This window comes from Taudactylus pleione, unplaced genomic scaffold, assembly GCF_031769625.1.
Source record: "Taudactylus pleione unplaced genomic scaffold, aTauple2 ptg000085l, whole genome shotgun sequence".
Taxonomy (NCBI): domain Eukaryota; kingdom Metazoa; phylum Chordata; class Amphibia; order Anura; family Myobatrachidae; genus Taudactylus; species Taudactylus pleione.
Genome location: NW_028284487.1, coordinates 5,578,787 through 5,597,216, shown reverse-complemented (window position 1 = coordinate 5,597,216; position 18,430 = coordinate 5,578,787). Strand labels below are relative to the sequence as shown.

Below are 18,430 nucleotides of genomic sequence, written 5' to 3'. Positions count from 1 at the left end.
ATCTGATTTAATCGGAGATATTAGAGATGTGCGGTTCGGTTTTGTTCGGATTTACTCAGAAATGTTCGGTTCTCATAAACGGCATCATATTGGCTACCCGGCTGTCACGTGTTTTGGATAGCCAATAAGATAAATCCGAACTAATCCGAACTTGCGCTAATTTGGCGATAAGAACCGAATCCGAACCCACACATCTCTAGTAAATATACATCAAACCCAGAGTGTATAACTAAAATTGGGTACACGCTAGATGACCTGTGTACCCAGTCGAAGGCAGTTGCGACATATCGCTCAGTCTGTACGCACCACACGATCTGGTGAATGACCGCACAATATGTCATTCCCCCGCCACATCCAAATGCATGCGGTCGTCAGTCAGATCTTCAGATTGGCCTCCATGTACGGCAGATCTGAAGATGCGACAGACCACCCTGCGGGAGCGCACAATATTGTGTACACACTTGATGATTTGAACGATTTGTCGTTGCGATACGTCGGAAATCGGCAAATCTTTCAAAATGTCGTCTGTGGTATGTACCCAGCTTAACAGTGGCAAATAATATTGGAGTTATATACGCAAATTAGAATATAACAGTCTATTTTGTATACTCATTAGATAAAACACACAAAGTAGTGTTAGCAGGTGATAGATGAGATCCTTTCAGCTGTGTCTTAAATACATTTCCTCTAGGAGAAGGCATGTCCCTGTGTCCCGCTGCCTGAGTTTGCAGGTTTAAATTAAATCCCCTTAAAGCCCTCTGAGATGTGAGTTACACGGAGAAGAGGGAATACATTCCTGTAATGGTATTTTTGGACTTTGTGCTTAATAATAAACACATGATGGCTTTTCATAGATTCAGCAAAGCTCACTTTAAAAGGACAATTTTGAGTTCCAATTAAGCTGTGACTATTGTGTATCTAGTGCTGTAGTACATAGCCTTTTATATTGTGACCAATAAATAGTCATTTATATTGGAGCCTTCACATTATTGAGTCACACTCTCAGATCTCACTCCCACTCACGCATCCATCAGAGAATTCGCAGAAAGTGTCGGACCAGCAGCAACAGATTTGGTAAATAGATCCATCTTACCTACTATTGCACTGCAATATAGTGTCATGTCACTGTGATACTGCGTTTCTGATCTCTGAGGTAATGTGAGCAGTGTGGAGAAGGAAATTACTACATTAGTGAGGAAGCATTAATTTAATTAGAACATCCAGCCGCGAGTTTTTGCCTACCGATGTGCATAATCTATGGACTTCACTATTGAAATTCCCAGTCCATCATTATCCTGAGATTACACTGAACTCCCTGCCCACAGTGATTGCCTAGGAGTTTTGGACATAAACATTTTTCCATTAAGACTCATATTGATCATTACCAACAAGTCCCAGCCCCAAGTTATTGCCCACCTGACACCAATTGGATTATCTTCATTGACTTTATCATACTTTACAATCCGTACTGACCTCACCAATACACTATGGGCCTGATTCAGAGCCGGACGCAATTAGCGCTCGCTCGTCCTGAAAATAGGGGTGGCTATTCAAATGAACCGTTCGCTGTTTGCGGTCTGTTCACGCCTCTAGGTCTGAACGAGCGAACAAAACTTGCGGTCGTTTTTTGGGAAACTACGCCCCCTGGCCGCTCGCATCCTACGTCATGTCCGCTATTTATTAGATTAATCGAGTACATCGAACAGGGTATGAGCTGCTCGCTATTCTTGTGGTTGGTTTTTGCTACCACAATTTTGCGAGCAGTTCTGGCTAAAAAAAAACCCAGTGACGTGGTCAATGACGCTGCTGTTTTAAATATGCACACCCATAAAACGCCCGTTTTGACCTTTAAGCACGCCTGCGATCGGATCTCCACTCCCCGTTTTCAAGCACCTTCCCCCGTTACCACCCACATACGCCTCATCCTGTCACTCAAATTAGCAGGCATTCGCTATTTTGCGAGCACATGAATTTCGGCCGCACTGACTGGGTCGCGCATGCGTATAACGATCCGTACTCATGCGCAGTTGGGCAAACATCGCTCGGAGCGAACGAGCTGCCGCTTGCGAGTGGCTCTGAATCAGGCCCTATACCCCTTGTCAACCCATTCAAATTTTTGCTTTAGTATTAACTCCCCTTTTGTCCACCACAGAGCGCTTCCCTCTTTTATATATTTACGGTTCTAATTTTGGGAAGGAAGGACAACCCTTTGGGATAGCAGCTAGTGGTACAACACGAACCCTTCTTAGGAGCGCAGACCGTTTATATTAATTTTATATCCTAGGGTTAGGCTGTGGTTAGGGTTAGACTGTAGTTAGGGTTAGGCTGTGGTGAGGGTTAGGATTAGGGTGTGGTGAGGGTTACGGGTTAGGCTGTGGTTAGGTTAGGGTTATGCTGTGGTTAGGGTTAGACAATTTTGTCACAATTCTCACCTTCAACATGCATAATTTTGACATTATTATTACTATTTATTTATTTATGTAGCGTCACAAATTACACAGTGCTGTACAGAGAATATGTGTCATTCACATCAGACCCTGCCCCATTAAAGTGTATAATCTAAATTCCCTGGCACACATGAGAACGCATACCCACTAGGATACATTCTTAGTTAGTGTTAACTGGGAAGACACATGTATGCCAGGGAAAACATTTGTCTTCCCAGTTAACACTAAAGCTGACTACACACCCAAAGATATATCTGCAGATAATGGTTGTTCATACACACTGAACAACCATCATCTGTCCTCTGGCTGCAGGTCCCGCTGGCAAGGAATCACGTCGCACCCCCTGCCTGCGGCCACTGCTGCAAGTGTATGGGCGGTTGATATATTGGGCATTAGCTGTGCAGCACAGCTGATGCGATATGTCTGTGAATGACGTCATTCACAGACATATTGCTGGTACACACTGGCAAACGCACACAATATATTTGCCGATTAATTCATCAACCAATATATCTGCCAGTGTGTACCCAGCATTAGCCATCAGGGATCATACCTCTCCTATAACAGACATTGGGGCACCATACATTTTAGCCTCTTCTAATAAGATGAGTCTGTTGAAACAATGGGATGAGTTTGTGAAGTGACACTGTGCTGACCTTTATCTATGCAGAATGGTATATCTAACTCTTCCACCACCTGTGTCTCCATCGCCTCCTCCTCACCCCCTCTCTATAGCCCTGGAATCTTGATTGACAAGTCATCTAGACCCTTTGCCTATTGTATACTAGGATGAGTCATTGTCATATGAAGAATACCTCGTCCCTGGGACATCACACCTGATATGGAAGACAATCCTATGTCAGATGGCACTAATAAAAGTTATTTATTATTCCCCTTAATCCACTTGTATCTCTATCATCTAAATCTAATTGTTGCACAATGAAGCCTGTACCGTTTGTTGCTGTTTAAACAGATACAAATGTCCAGCTATGTGAGTTATGTACGGCTACTTATAAATGACTTTTGCTTTGTGTATCAGGCTTACTGCTATACATGGAGCCTTTGTTCTCTTCAGGGACAGAAAATGCACATAAACACAGTTTATTGGACAGAGGCACAATCACCATCATTAGCTGGTGCATTAATGAAATGTAGCTCATAAATTTAAACAGTTCATAAAGAGGAGCAGATGGATTGGATCCCATTATCCCTACTGAGGTATATACAAGCGCTCAAGTTAATCCATACAAACCTCACAAAGACTATAACAACACTATAACTACAGGTCTGTATAATTTCCCCTACCATTCCATAAAACAACTCCTATCCTTCCATATACTCTTGCAGCCACCTGCATTTCCTATGACTCCATATAATAAAGATAATTTGTTTTGTTAATACAATTAAGGACAGGAGCAGCATTTTTGAGCATGAAAACAGGGTCGTCAATAAAGCTTGTTACAATGGCACATATACGGCCTAATTCTGATTCGCGCTTAATGTGAATGTAATTCCGAATACCTGCAGTGAACAGAATGAGGTCTGTATGCTAATACAAATATAAACCCTTATTGTGAGTAGTTTGCATGTATGTGATTCAACCGCTTCACTCCTCTGTCCGTGAAACTGACTATCATTTACACATACAACTGTCCCATGCTAGGTGCTGGAGATCTGACTGCATTTAGCATTTACTCTGAATACGAATGACACAGAATATGCAGTACCTCTGGCTTCATGCCCATAGCACACCCACGGTACAGCTCTCCTACATGCCCACAGCACACCCACGGTACAGCTCTCCTACATGCCCACAGCACACCCACGGGGGATGGGGTTATAATCCCAACCGCTGGGATCCCGGCTTTCAGAATGCAGATGCCGAAATACAGAGACTTAACAGAGTACGGGCGCCGGCATCCCAGCCGCCGGGATCCCGAAAGTTAGTAATGGGGTTAGGGGGAGGAATAGGGTTAGGCAATAGGGGGAGGGTTAGGTAAAGGCTGCGGGGGGGGGAGGTTAGGTTTAGGCTGCAAGGGGGAGGTTAGGTCTAGGCTGTGGGGGGGAGGTTAGGTTTAGGCTGCAAGGGAGAGGATAGGTTTAGGCTGCGGGGAGGAGCTTAGGTTTAGGCTGCGGGGAGGGAGGGTTAGATTTAGGCACTGGGGGGAGGTTAGATTTAGGCTGCGGGTGGGAGCTTAGGTTTAGGCTGCGGGAAGGGAGGTTAGATTTAGGCACTAGGGGGAGGTTAGGTTTAGCCTGCGGGGAGGGATAGGGTAAGGGGTTAGATTAGGCTTACTTACCTGGAAGCATCGGGATTGTAATCTGGTCAGGGTGCCGGCATTGGGATTCTGACCGCCAGGATCCTGAGCGCAAGCATCCCATACCCATCCCCTCCCACAGTACAGCTCTCATACATGTGCACAGCACACCCACATTACAATTACAGTTCTCATACATGCCCACAGCACACCCATGGTACAGCTCTCCTACATGCCCACAGCACACTCATATTACAGTTCTCATACATGCCCACAGCACACCCACGGTACAGCTCTCATACATGCCCACAATCTGGTGCCCGACCGTGCGATATGTCAGGCACCAGCTCCATTCACCTGCCTGGTATCGGCAGCTGGGTCATTCCGTCAGCCCTACATGCTCAGGCCGATAAAATTACCCTGAAGGACGACCTGCGGGAGTGCTTATGGTTGTCCATAGTGGCTACACATTTGGCAATGTGAACGATATGCTGGTCTGATCCGCCAGATCGGACGACATATCGTCTAATGTGTACCCACCTTAACATCCATTCAGCAGTCTCAGAGGAAAAGCAGACATGCTACAGCTCTGATTAAGCTTGTACATAGGCGTAGGCAGCCAGTGATGAATGTGCAGTGCGCTAATCACAAGATGCAGCAGCAATCAGACTTACCTGCAACTCGGAATCAGGCCCATACTGGTTTTATTTTATCATAATACACTGCAAGCTGTCATTATGCTCCTCTTTTATTATAAGCTAAAGTATTCATTGTCCACTGCATCCTTATATTTACATACCAATACACAATAATGTCACTTACAAAGCTTCCCCAGATATATAATAAAGATTCCTAATTTCCTAGCAGTTCTTATATGACCACTATAGATCTTCTTTGATTGCTCAATATAATTAGTAAGACTGTTCCTAACGATCATACCTCCCATACAACAGTCCCAGTAAACTATTGAATTACATGTTATACTTAATACCCATTCTAAAAACATTCTCAATTTAGCATAAAAAGCCCCTAAATGTGGCCGCATACTGATTAATTGATGCAGTCAGTCATAGAAAGAGTGAACATTGTCTTCTGAGTCTGACCACTCCTGATTTGGCTTCTCTGATTCATTTTCTCTGTGAAATAATTCTTCATTTAAGTCTGAAATAGAAAAGAGAACAAAATGTTTACACAATCTTGAAATTGGAAAAATGATTGTTTACAGCGAGTATCTCAGGCACATCACATACATGATGGGCAGCAGCCTTGTACAGATCACACTGAGATCCAGGACAGGACTGAAATAACAAGAGAACAAGGGCGCCTCCTTGTGCAATACCTAAATCACACACAAGTGTCTCTGCACCAAGGCTAAACATTGTAGCTAAATACTCTATCTATCTATCTATCTATCTATCTATCTATCTATCTATCTATCTATCCCAAGTAACAAGAATAAGATGAAATTGTTCAAGATTAGGGAAATTTGATGAACAAGCAGAGACCTGCTACTGCTCTAGAGAATGTACATATCCCGATAAAGATAAACTGATAATAGCAAGTAAAAATAACACAAGGGGGCAGGGGCGTTTCATGAGAGGAGGGGGCCCGTGTGCATTCACCTTCACGGGCCCCCTCCGTTCGGTCCGTCTGTCGGCAGCGCACTGAGCACAGCGCCGCACTGATAGACTTGTAGACTCTGGGCACTAGAGTGTGCTCAGAGTGTGTAGGGCATGCAGGGACTCCAGAGAGGTAATGATTGCATTTCAATGCGATCTGGGCATGGACCGCCCCTGATGGCATTGCAAGATGCGATCACAGCACAGGAATGCATCATCTGGCACATTAGAAAACCAAAATGCAACTGAAAATACATTTTTAGAACATGTAAGAAATATTAAGAATGGGGTTCAAAATCATAGTATACCCCGATATTTTAAAGATTATCAAAAATCATCATTAGTGAATTTTTCATTTAAAGGCATTGAGCATGTGTTAATGGATGCGAGGGGAGGAGACAGGATAAAAAAAACTAACGAGCAGAGGATACTATTGGGTATATAGCCTAACGATCCTTATTCCAGCAGGGTTAAATGAAACGTGACTTAGGACCTCATTCAGAGTCGGTCGAAGCGGCCGCACGGTCATACGGGAAAAGGGGCCGGATATTCAAATGATTCCCTCGCAAGTTGCGTCCCTAAGTTCGGATCGGTAGCTGGCCGACCAAGGGGAGGAAGCGGCTGTAATTAAAAAAAATACCCCCCCTTCTCGTACGCATTGCACGGCATCTCCGGGCATATAAGGATTAATCGAGACCATCGAGAACCATCGGAACTGGTCGTAGAGCTTAAGGTTGACCATACCCTCTCTTAAGCTCTACGATCACGTTAGTGTAAAAACCTCCCATGTCACATGTGCCATGACGCTACTTTGTTAATTATGCACTCCCATAAAACGTATGCACTCCCATAAAACGCCGTTCGCATAATTAGGCACGCCTGCGTTCGGATCTCCACTCCCCTGTTTTCAAGCACAGGCACGCCTGCGTTCGGATCTCCACTCCCCTGTTTTCAAGCACCTTCCCCTGTTACCACCCACAAACGCCTCAATCTGTCACTCAAACTACCGACCTGGCTGTGTTCAAGGAGAGAGAAATTTCTGATCGTAGCGACTAGTTTGCGCACACGCATTGCGAACTTTACGCATGTGCAGTATAGCGAACATCGGTGGCGTACGACCGTGCGGCCGCTTCGACCGACTCTGAATGAGGTCCTTAGTCCCATTTCTATGAAAACATTTTTAATGTATGTTTTAAAGTATTTTTTAATATATGTGTTCTGAAATTTTAATATTGTATTCATATATCTAATGGAAAAGCTGCTGCTAGCACCCAAAAAAGGGAGATATGTGTATTATATTTTATAGTAAAAATTATTTATATAAAGATAGATTAATGTAATGTGTAGTAATGTACCCACTTGGATTCCAACACTAGCTTGGAAAATATTGTATAATTTATTAATTGTAATCTGTATGCTATTGAAAGTTAAGAATCATTCATGAAAGGACCCTGGAATATGGCGTCCTCTGCATCCGTATTTAAATGTATGGAAGGCTTAATGGAAGAACATACAGTTCAGTCTAAATAAAACCATCTGTAGTGAAATTAAGACTAAGGACCTGATTCATGTTTGTATGCAAATAATGATGTTTTGTTTAATCAGATTGAGCGTATAAACCGCACTGCGCATGCTAAGCGATTGTATTCTAATTACGTTCGCACAAAGGATTAATTTGCAAAGTGAGTGACAGGTAGTCAGCATTTGGGGAAGGTATTAGGGGGTAGCTAGAGAAACGCAGGCATGTTAGGACCGTTTAAACATGTTTTCTGGGTGTGCATAAATTAGACACTCTGGGGTAATTTGACTAAAGTGAGAGCTTTTAGAAGAGAGTTTTAAAAGTGATGTTGCCCATAGCAACCAATCAGATTCTAGCTATTATCTTCTAGAAGGTGCTAGTTAAATGTTAAGTAGAATCTGATTGGTTGCTATGGGCAATATCACTTTTAAAACTCTCTACTAAAAACTCTCACTTTAGTAAATTTACCCCTGTGTGTCTGTAGACCCGCTGTGTCTGTAACAGGTAAGACCTACTCAGTAGGCTGGTGGATTCATCAGTGCGTCCAACACCCCAGCCTGCGTGCCAGTTACTAAAGTACCGTCCTTGACGCTAGAGTGCGTCAGTACACCGCAGTCGGAGTACTACCTCCAGTGCCACCGTGGGTGCTAAGTGCGTCTAGCGGCACTACTTAAGTGTACCTCCAGTGCCACTGTGGGTGCAAAAGTGTGTCTAGCCGCACTACCTAAGTGCACCTCAAGTGCAAGGAGATTGTGCTAAAGTGCGTCTGGCCGCACTACCGAAGTGCACCTCAAGTGCCAACCTATTATATAGAGCATACCCAAGTACCCCTCCCTGGGTACCATCTTCCAGTGTATCCCCTTTTGTATGTGCCTTCGTTAGGCATCTTCCTGGGGCCACGGATATTTGAGTCTCTATTCCCGCGGGGCTAGGACCGCGACCTGCTTGCAGGGTGCAGCTAAACCCATATCTAAACCCATATCTCGCTTGGAGGGGTCACTGGTGAACACCTCCCTGTAAGTTAGACTCCGCATCATTGCCCAGGTCTAGCCAACGACCAAGACCCGTGAATGAGGAGGTCATATATTCAGGCCCCTCGCCTTCGATTCTTACCGCAGACCTCGTCTTTCAATACTACAGTGCCAAGCGTGACAGCTAGAACACTATATGTGCATATAAGTTGAGCTTGAAGAATTGGAAAATTAATTATGAATGCTGTGAGTACTTTTTGGCCTGCTAATGGATTGACCAATGGGAAACAAGGGAGATAAAAGAATGCTCTGGTGGTGATCCCAAAATGCTCCTGACGAAGCTGCAAAATGATATGTGTTGAGCAATGACCAGGAGGTAACCAGGTCTAATTGGGTGGAGGAGATAACAAGAAACAGGAGCAAGAAGAAGGAGCAATCAGTAATGCTAAGGTTTCGGAGATTGGCTGGTGATTAGCTTAACATTGGAAACTTAGATGTACGATTACTACTGTTAAAGTTTTTTTTAATTCTTTTACTTGTCACTGTGCCATTGTGCGCCCCCTTATCTGTTCAAACATCTAGAAAATCTGAAGCCTACTGGAAAGAGGTGAATTTAAAGGGAAGCTGCCACCATACTGGTGATACTTTAAATGGAAATGGAGAACGTTGGTCATATTGTGCAGGACGTTTTTGAACATATATTGTTTCACATTTATCATTGATCCCCATCATACTAGCAGGACATAGCATCATCTTTATTACAGTATCCACATGTGCGGCCATTAAAGGATAGAGGGCCACCCAATGTGGCCCCCAAAGTGTAGCAGGTTGGCTATCAGTGCCCTAGTAGATGGTCCTGGAACAAACCAGGCAAATACTGTATACTGTATTAGTGTTTTCTCCTGGTTTCAACCTGTCATATATTTCCCCTTCATCCTAAGGACCCGGACGTGACGTGGAGTGAGGGCGGAAGTGCAGTTGCATGCCCTCACAGCTCTGTTATCTCATCTCAGCTGGAGTACCTGACCCCTGATAGTGGAAATTTGTACCATTCGGTCGGTGAAGGGCATCTAGATGCTACCGTTAGAAAACTTACCGGCAAGTGTCGGTATCCTAGCCCTAACCCAGAATCCCCATGCCAGCGAATCTGTCCGCCAGGATCCTGAGCGCAGGCATATATATATTAATTATACTTTTCCACCTATAGCGCAGTCCTCTCCTTTTTGGTACTTATCCAATCAGCATTTTTTTCTACAGTCAAGTAACCAGTTGGTGTTCCTGGGTGGTGAGAGGGAGGTGGCTTTTCAGACACACAGAGATGCACTGTCTTATGAGCATGTTATAGGAGTGTTGAATAACTGGTTGCAATTTCAGAAGCATAATCGCTCACATTGGAAGCCATACTCTGATGGAGAATTGGCACCTAGTGTGGGGTTGGTGCAAGTCCTGATGTTGTGACCGATAGTTGCGTTTAAAGATGCACCAAGCAGGATTGTTGCATCTAACAACCAAAAAGTGGGAGTCCCAGTCCTGGCACACTCAGACGCATGTCTGAACACCAGGGGAAGGGCTTTTGCTAGTATTATAAAAAGGTTAGTGCCTGGTGCCAATGTAATGGATGGAATTACTTTCTAGTTTGCAGCCAATGAGAAGAGGTTTCTTAATCGAATTTCTATAGCAACAAATTGTTTTTACAGTGCTAAATAGGGTATTTTAAAACCACAATATCATTTTATAATGTCTTTTTTGGCCAATCCGCCTTACTAAATAATGAGCTGTTTGTAAATAAGGGAATGCCCATTCCATATGGCAGTGTCCTATAGATGGCAGTGTCCTAGAGATATATTAATTCCTAGAATGGACGCACATTGAATCCAGTTTTACCTCACAAATCACAAGATAAAGTAATAAAATGGCATAATATACAATCATAGAAAGTAGTATAGATGTATGCATAAAAACTTTAGGAACAGGCATAAAAATAAAGCATAACATAAAATATAAAAGTCTTACTAATTTTGTAGTTGCAACGTGTTTTGCAGACAGTTTTTACTTCTCTCAGACCTTTTACTAGTATTAGCATAAAGTCGGAGGCACAACTACAGCAAAATAAACTAAAGTGGTTGCAGCAGCGTGCAAATCAGAATCTGCCCCAAGCTGTGCAAGTGCCATTTATAATACAAACAAATCTGTTATAAGTTTAGGGGTTGAATACTTTTGCAAGCTATTGTATATAAAAATAGAGAGAATGTACATCAAGGGTGAGTAACCTCTTTTCTTAAGGTAGGTACACACCTAAAAGATATATCTGCAGATAGAGCGATCTGCAGATATATCTTTAGATGATGGGCATTCATACACACTGAATGGCCTTCATCTATCCGTATGCCGCAGGTCCCGCTGGCAGGGAGGCGGGTCGGGAAAGGGGATGCCCCCCTCCCTGCAGCTGCCGCTGTGTGTGTACGCGGTTCACAAACATATCGTCTGTACACACTGGTCGACAGCCAGTGGATATATTGGCTGATCAATTGTTCAGCCAATATATCGGCCAGTGTGTACCCAGCATTAGACAAAATAGAAATTGTCACAAATAACCACCCTAATCAACTTGCAAATAGGTTTCCCCACTAGTCAGACCCCCACTAAATGTAGGAGTTTTGGTGTCTTCCTGATTTGGTGCAATGTCATTTACAGCATTGTCTCTGGTATTGCTGCTGTGTCCTGCATTGTGACAGCACTGTATTGTGTTGTAGTATTTAGCCAATAGGGTATTGCACAACAGTACATTGAATAGTGATTTGTTGTGTAGCTTAAATGATCCGTTAATTGTCCAGTCATTGCGCTTGTTGTTGCCTCACTGTTAGTTTAGACACATTGGGCCTGATTTAGAGTTGTACGCTAATAGCGTCTTTGCACAAAGCAGCGATGCTAAAATATGCTAATGCCTCAGGACGTGTCTGCAGAAAGCAGTCCCTTCTGTCAGCATCACAGATCCGAGTGCTGCGGCCGCAGTCATTGCCCATCTGAGTAAGTCTTAGCATACTCAGAATGGGCGACGGATCTCCTCTGCCATGGCCAGGAAATCTGTGTCAGAAGACATAGACCCTGGCTTTGGCTTCTCCACAAAATAGAGGAGTCACGGCTCAGTTTTGGGGAACAGATCTGTGGTAACCCATTCCTCGCCCTCAAATGGTCGCAGGCTGTCAATTAGTCTGTGGCACCCAAGGCACTGTGACCGGGCTCTCAGTGACATCACAGTACACTGCAGCCCCAGTGCATGCGTAGTCAGGGCCGGTTCTATGATTACGCGTGGTACGTGGCCGTGTAAGGCGCCACATAGTGAAGGGCTCCGCGGCCAAGACCATGCAGATTTATTAATTTACTGAGCCAGCAGTGGAGAGGCTTACCGCGGTGCAGACTGTGGGCTTCATTCAGAGGCGGCCGTGCGGTCGTAGAGGGAGCATGCGCACGAGGGAGCCGGCTCCTTCGTGCGCATGCGTGAGACCCGCTACGACTGACAGCGCCGGTCGTAGCGGGTCTCTTTTCAAAGGGGGCGAGCTGTCGCTGTTGATTGACAGCTCGCCCCATCTGGAAGGCGGGTCGAGGGGGTGGCAGCCCAAACGGAGGCGTTCCCATGGGAACGCCTGCCGTTTGGGGGAGGCCCCACTGACATCACTAGTGATGTCAGTGGAAAGCTTCCGGCTCTGACAGAGCCAGAAGCTCTCCGGGGCTTACGACAAGTGAGACCCTACCCTAGGGTCTTGTCGTAAGCCCCGATGGTTGCGATGGTCTATGACCATCGCGACCATCACCCTAGCGGTCGTTAGAGCTGTGGGTGTAAACCCACAGCCTAACGACCGAAACAGAGGCGGCCGGTCAGGATGCAAGCGGCCGCCCAGTTTCTGAGCGACCGCTTGCATCCTCCGACCGCCTCTGAATGAGGGCCAGTGTCTCTGTGACACAGCTGCACCGCGTGTGTAGCGCTGACCGGACGGAGTTCGGTCAGCGCTACACAGTGCCAAACACACAGCTGCCGGTGCCGGCAGCTGTGTGTTTGTTTCAGCAGCTGATGAGAGTCTGTCAGACTCTCATCGGCTGCTGCTGCTCCCACTGTGGGAGCCATCTTCCGGCTCCCACAGTGAGTAATGGGAGAGACGTCATGACGTCTCTCCCATAATGCAAAGCGTCCCGGGAGGACGGACAGAGGAGCTTATAGCGGCGGCGGGAGCAGGAGCGGGAATTCAGGTAGGTGTTTTGTATTTTATTACGTATGTCTCTACTGGGGGGGCACTACAAGGGGGGGCTTACTAGTGGGGGCACTACAATGGGGGGCTTACTGCTGGGGGTACTACAAGAGGGGGCTACTACTGGGGGCACTACAACGGGGGATTACTACTGGGGGCACTACAAGAGGGGATTACTACTGGGGGCATTACAAGGGGGGATTACTACTGGGGGCACTACAAGGGAGGACTACTACTGGGGGAACTACAAGGGTGGAATACTACTGGGAGCACTACATGGGGGGGGGAACCTCCACTGGGGGCACAACAATGGGGCCATAACTACTACAAGGGGGGACTACTAGGGGCACTACAAGAGGGAGGACTACTACTGGGGCACTATATAAGGGGCTTACTACTGGGGGCACAAAGGGCACTGCACAGGCGGGACCACTACTAGGGGCACTGCATAGGGGGCACCAAAAAATATACTCGCTTACCAAAAAATTTGGGCTAGGGCCGGCCCTGTGCGTAGTCCAGCTACCACTGGACTTGTAAACAAACCATCGGGTTTGTGTACAAGTCTGAATCAGGCCCATCGTGGGAGGCGTTGTTGTGTTTCTTGCTGGTGACATACAGCGTAGCAGTGAGCAGTAATCACGGGGATCCAGAGAGATTTATAGCCAGTCACCTTGGTCAGATTGTGCCTTTACTCCCTTTCTAGCCCTTTCACTTGTATGAGTAATGTGTCAGTAGAGGAACTCTTCCCTTCTATGGACACCTGTAGTCCCCATGGTTTAGGTCAGAACAATCTTGTGTGTGTCTGTGTACAGTGCATGTCAGTCCACTCTTTCTCCATCCCCGTTGTATCCCCCTGCAATACTGTGTTGGAGCTTGGTTCTCCTCTGCTGGTCAGTCCCTCCGTCTCAGGACATGCTAATCTTGACTATTATATGTCATTTATTATTTCAGAAGTGTATATATAAATGTTTTCATAGAACACTTTGCATTACCTTTGTTTCTCTCATCAATTAATCTGAAAACTAAGGGCCTGATTCAGAGCCGTTCGTTATTTGCGGTCGTTCGTTCAAAAACAAGGGGTGGCTATTCAAATGATCCGTTCGCAAATTGCAGTCTGTTCACACCTCTAAGTCTGAACGAGCGAGCAAAACATACGCTCGTTTATTTGATAAAAACGTCCCCTGGCCGCACGCACCATACGTCATGTCCGCTATTTATTAGATTAATCGAGTACATCGTACAGCGTATGAACTGCTCGCTATTCTTGTGGTTGGTGTTTTCAACCGCTATTTTGCGAGCAGTTCTGAGTTAAAAAAAAACAAGTGACGTGGTCAATGACGCTGATGTATTAATTATGCACTCCCTTAAAACGCCCGTTTTGACCTTTAAGCACGCCTGCGTTCGGATCTCCACTCCCCGTTTTCAAGCACCTTCCCGTTACCACCCACATACACCTCATTCTGTCACTCAAAAAAGCAGGCACTCGCTATACAGCGTACAAACGATTTTCGGCCGCACTGACTGGTTCGCGCATGCGTACTAAAAACGAGCGTACTGCCGCTGGCGAGCGGCTCTGAATGAGGGCCTAAATTAGAAAGGAATTTGAAAACCAAGGATCTGAATTAGTTTAGTCTTTTGCCAACCACTGGAGGGCACCAAAGTATAGCTACGTAGTGCTGCCATGACTAGCAATGAGGCTGCTTATGTAACATTCCAGAATATAAACAGTTGAACAATGAATCTCTTATTTGATTAAATAATGCTGTAAAGCTAATTCTAAATGGTTTTGCAATGTTTTATTATATGTCATTGCAGTTAGGATATGACTCACCATTGCAACGACATTACTGAAGCATTACAAAACAAAAAACTGAAGTGTCATTGAATATTGTTAAATCGTTTAGCCATATATAACCATAAAAATCAAAACATCAAATTAACATAAAAGTATGTAAAGGAAGATAATTCTATCTTGCAATGCCTATATTACTATTTTATCTTTAGGCTGTATAACCCTTTCAACACTTCTGCATTGTTTAATAATTGCAACTTTAAGCCCAGTAATTCAGTGCTGCAAAGTACTGTAGTTCAGTCAATGATCGTGAACTACATATGCACCATTGCTAATATACACAAGGAGAGAGAGATAGGGCTCCATTTTCTAACGAGTTTCAGCCTCATTTATCAACGAGTATCACTCAAAACTAGTGATAAGTTTCACTTTTTATGATAAATGGTGATCCAGCCAATCAGCTCCCAACTGTCATTTTTCTAACAGATGACAGTTGGGGGCTGATTGGCTGGAGCACCATTTATCATAAAAAGTGAAATTTATCACTAGTTTTGAGTGATAAACTCATTGATAAATGTATTGTTATTTAGCGTTACCGTTCGCCGCGGCTTTTTTTTTCTTAACTTGAATTTATCAATTGTTTGCTCACCGGCTAGCGGTAGTGCTAAAAATCCTGTCAGCGCTGTTTCATCTCTCCAAACTGCGCTGACAAATGGAAGTTTTATTTATTTTTGTAATGGGCGCATGCTCCGTGAGTCCTGGCTTCCTTCTAGGATCCCTGCCCAGCAGCGGCAGCAACCTCCCTTCCCAGTCCAGTGTGTTGTTTGCTGGGGTGGGAGGAAGGCTGCTGCCGCTGCCTCGCAGGGATGGAGAGGTGGGTCATGCGGGAGGGAGGAGGAGGAGGTAGGGGGTGAGGGTTGAAGGGTTGGCCGCTGGTTGCTGCGGGAAGGAGGGAAGAAGGGGGTAGCCAGTTGCTGCAGGAGGGAGGAAGGGGGGGCTGCCATCTGCTGTCCACGGTGGTGGGGGGCTGCCAACTGCTGTCCACATTGGTGGGGGGTGCCAGGTGGTGTCCACGGGGGTGGGGGGGCTGCCGGGTGCTGTGCACTGGGGGGAATTATGGACGGAACAGACCACAGTGCTTCTGAGTGCTGTATCACAGTAGCCTGCTGCTGGAGAGTTTAAAGTAAGGAAATGAAAAGTAAGTTAGCAGTAACGTTCGTTCATAAATAAGGGTAGCCTACTGGATTGCATGGTGAAATGAAAAAAAAATATAGCCCTTCTGTAAAAAAACACTATCCCTGCAATAATAAATAACAGCCACACTTGATTTCCCTCACAAATGAGTTCACACACCCGAAACTCGTTAGTAAATTTAGCCCAGTGTGTTCCTAACATGGACAAAGTGCTGGGACAGTTTAAGGGCAAATGTGGACTCTCTGTGCCTCTGGGCCTGACTCAACCTCAGATGCTGGACCAATTTGGTCTCAGCTGTCCGATGGTTGCCTTACTGTGTATGCACCGAAGCCACAGTGTGCATGTGCCGCGATGGTGCTGTGGCTCCGGACGCAGTGTGGGGAAAGCTGCAGCCTGATTGACAGGCTGCCGGCTTCTGGGGACGGGAATGGGGCTTTTATTAGAAAATGATTCTGGGGAGTGCCGAAGCCACTGACTGCATCATCGGACACAGCTTCATTGGCCTCAGCAACATTCTGAGCAACCTTAGAGTGGCACAAATGGCCAATGGCCCAAACGATGGTCGCAATGGTGATCCGATGCTGCGTCTTTGGATGCATGCAGCAAATCAGAGGCGCCTCCTGATACATTAACATAACTCCTAATCTCTGCTGCTATCAAAGACGCAGCATCACCACAACTTGTGTCCATCTCTGTAGCAGGCCCTCTGATAATTGGCATGGACTTCCTTGAGGCACATAGTCTAATGGCCTCCTTTGTCTTCAGCAAAGGCCCCATAAGCAGACTTAAGCTGCATACACACACAACGATTGAGTTAATGAACGATTTTAGTAAACGATTTTCTACCTTGAAAAAATGAACTAAAATCGTTTACTAAAGTTGTTCATTTACTATGTTCATTTAAATGTAATGAACGATTTTTATGAACTACAAGCGATTTTTGCATATTAACTTAATGAAAATCGTTGAGTTGACAAGTCTGACTGAACTACAAACTTCAAACGTGAATGCGCATGAACAATAATCGTTCATCGTTTGACTCAGAAAGTGAACAATTTTTTCAAACGATTATCGTTAAACGATATCGTTTAATGATAATCGATCAAAAAATCGTTGTGTGTGTATGCACCTTTATTGCTGCTCGGATGAACCCACATTAAGGCCTTCAAAGAAGTTTAAGATACAATGGAAAGGGAGTAGGGGACCCTCTGCACTGGTACAGACACAGGTGTATAAGTTATGACAAGGATGGTAGATCAATCCAGATACAAAAAATGGATATGACAAAGTTACTCTGTGGAGATGCACACCTGAGAGCAAAAACTGAGTATAGTACTGCCAGCAAAGGAAGTACTCTCTTTTACTCTACCTAATTATATATCTAAATCATAATGTTTATTTAATTTACGAATAACATGCGAAAAAAATAATAGCCAAATACTACACCATGGGCTGGACGTAAAAGGGTACTTGTGTTCAGGCAAAAACCAGCTCGAACTTTCTCGCATTTTTTGAAGGTGCTAGCTGGTGTCAGGGCTCGCAAATGTAATAGCCTGCAAACTTTTTAGTTCGAGGCTACTACACTATGCGAATGTGTGTGAGTATTTCCTATGTAGACCTGTGACTAGCTTTAAAAGGTGCGAGTTATACAGAAGCCTTCACAGATCAGTGAGATCCGGGAAGGCTTCTGTGTGTTAAAAAAAAGTTACACTAACATTTTAAAAAAATAATTACGTGCCCCCTCCCCCAGAAGCATAACCAGCCCCGGGCTCTGTACAGCCTGTCCTGGTTATTAAAATACAGGGGGAAAAAATACATCCCCTGTATTTTAAGACCAGCACAGGGCTTTTCTCAGCCAGTCCTGGTTGTGGAAATACAGGAGACAAACTGAGTAGGGGTCCCCTGTATTTTCCATAACCAGCACTGGACTCTTTCTAGCGGGAGAGTAATGCCACAGCCAAGGGAACCCTTTCACCTGGTCCCCTGACCAAAGCATTACCCCTGATCGCTAGTCAGCCCAGGATGCTGATCTCTGGGGAGGTGGGGACCCATCAATAAAGGGGTTCATCTCTCCAAGGCACCCCAGGCCTGGGTTGATAGCCCGGGGATATCCCCGACACCTCTGGCTGGTGGGTGCTCAGTTGATTATGTATAGTGTAGTGTACAAAATAGACAAACTAATATTGTCTTTTGGCTGGCAAACTACAGGTTCCAGCAAGCCTCCCCTGCATGCTGGTACTTGGAGAACCACAAGTACCAGCATGCGGGGCATTACGGGCCCACTGGTACCTTTAGTTCACCTGCAAATGAAATATTAAAATAAAGACAAGACACACACAGGGACAGTACAGTTTTATTAAAAAATACACGCACACTCACCTAGAAT

The 18,430-nt window shown here is 45.1% G+C and overlaps 1 protein-coding gene across 1 annotated transcript in view; it reads right to left on the bottom strand.

Moving 5' to 3' along the window:
- Positions 1 to 5,569: 5,569 nt before the first annotated feature.
- Positions 5,570 to 18,430, bottom strand: part of LOC148530696 (uncharacterized) — a 79,728-nt gene continuing 66,867 nt past the window's right edge. Inside the window, exon 12 of the mRNA XM_088468283.1 lies at positions 5,570 to 5,866. Within this exon, the coding sequence (XP_088324409.1) occupies positions 5,769 to 5,866 (98 nt within the window). The 3' untranslated portion in view covers positions 5,570 to 5,768. The remainder of the gene's footprint in view (positions 5,867 to 18,430) is intronic.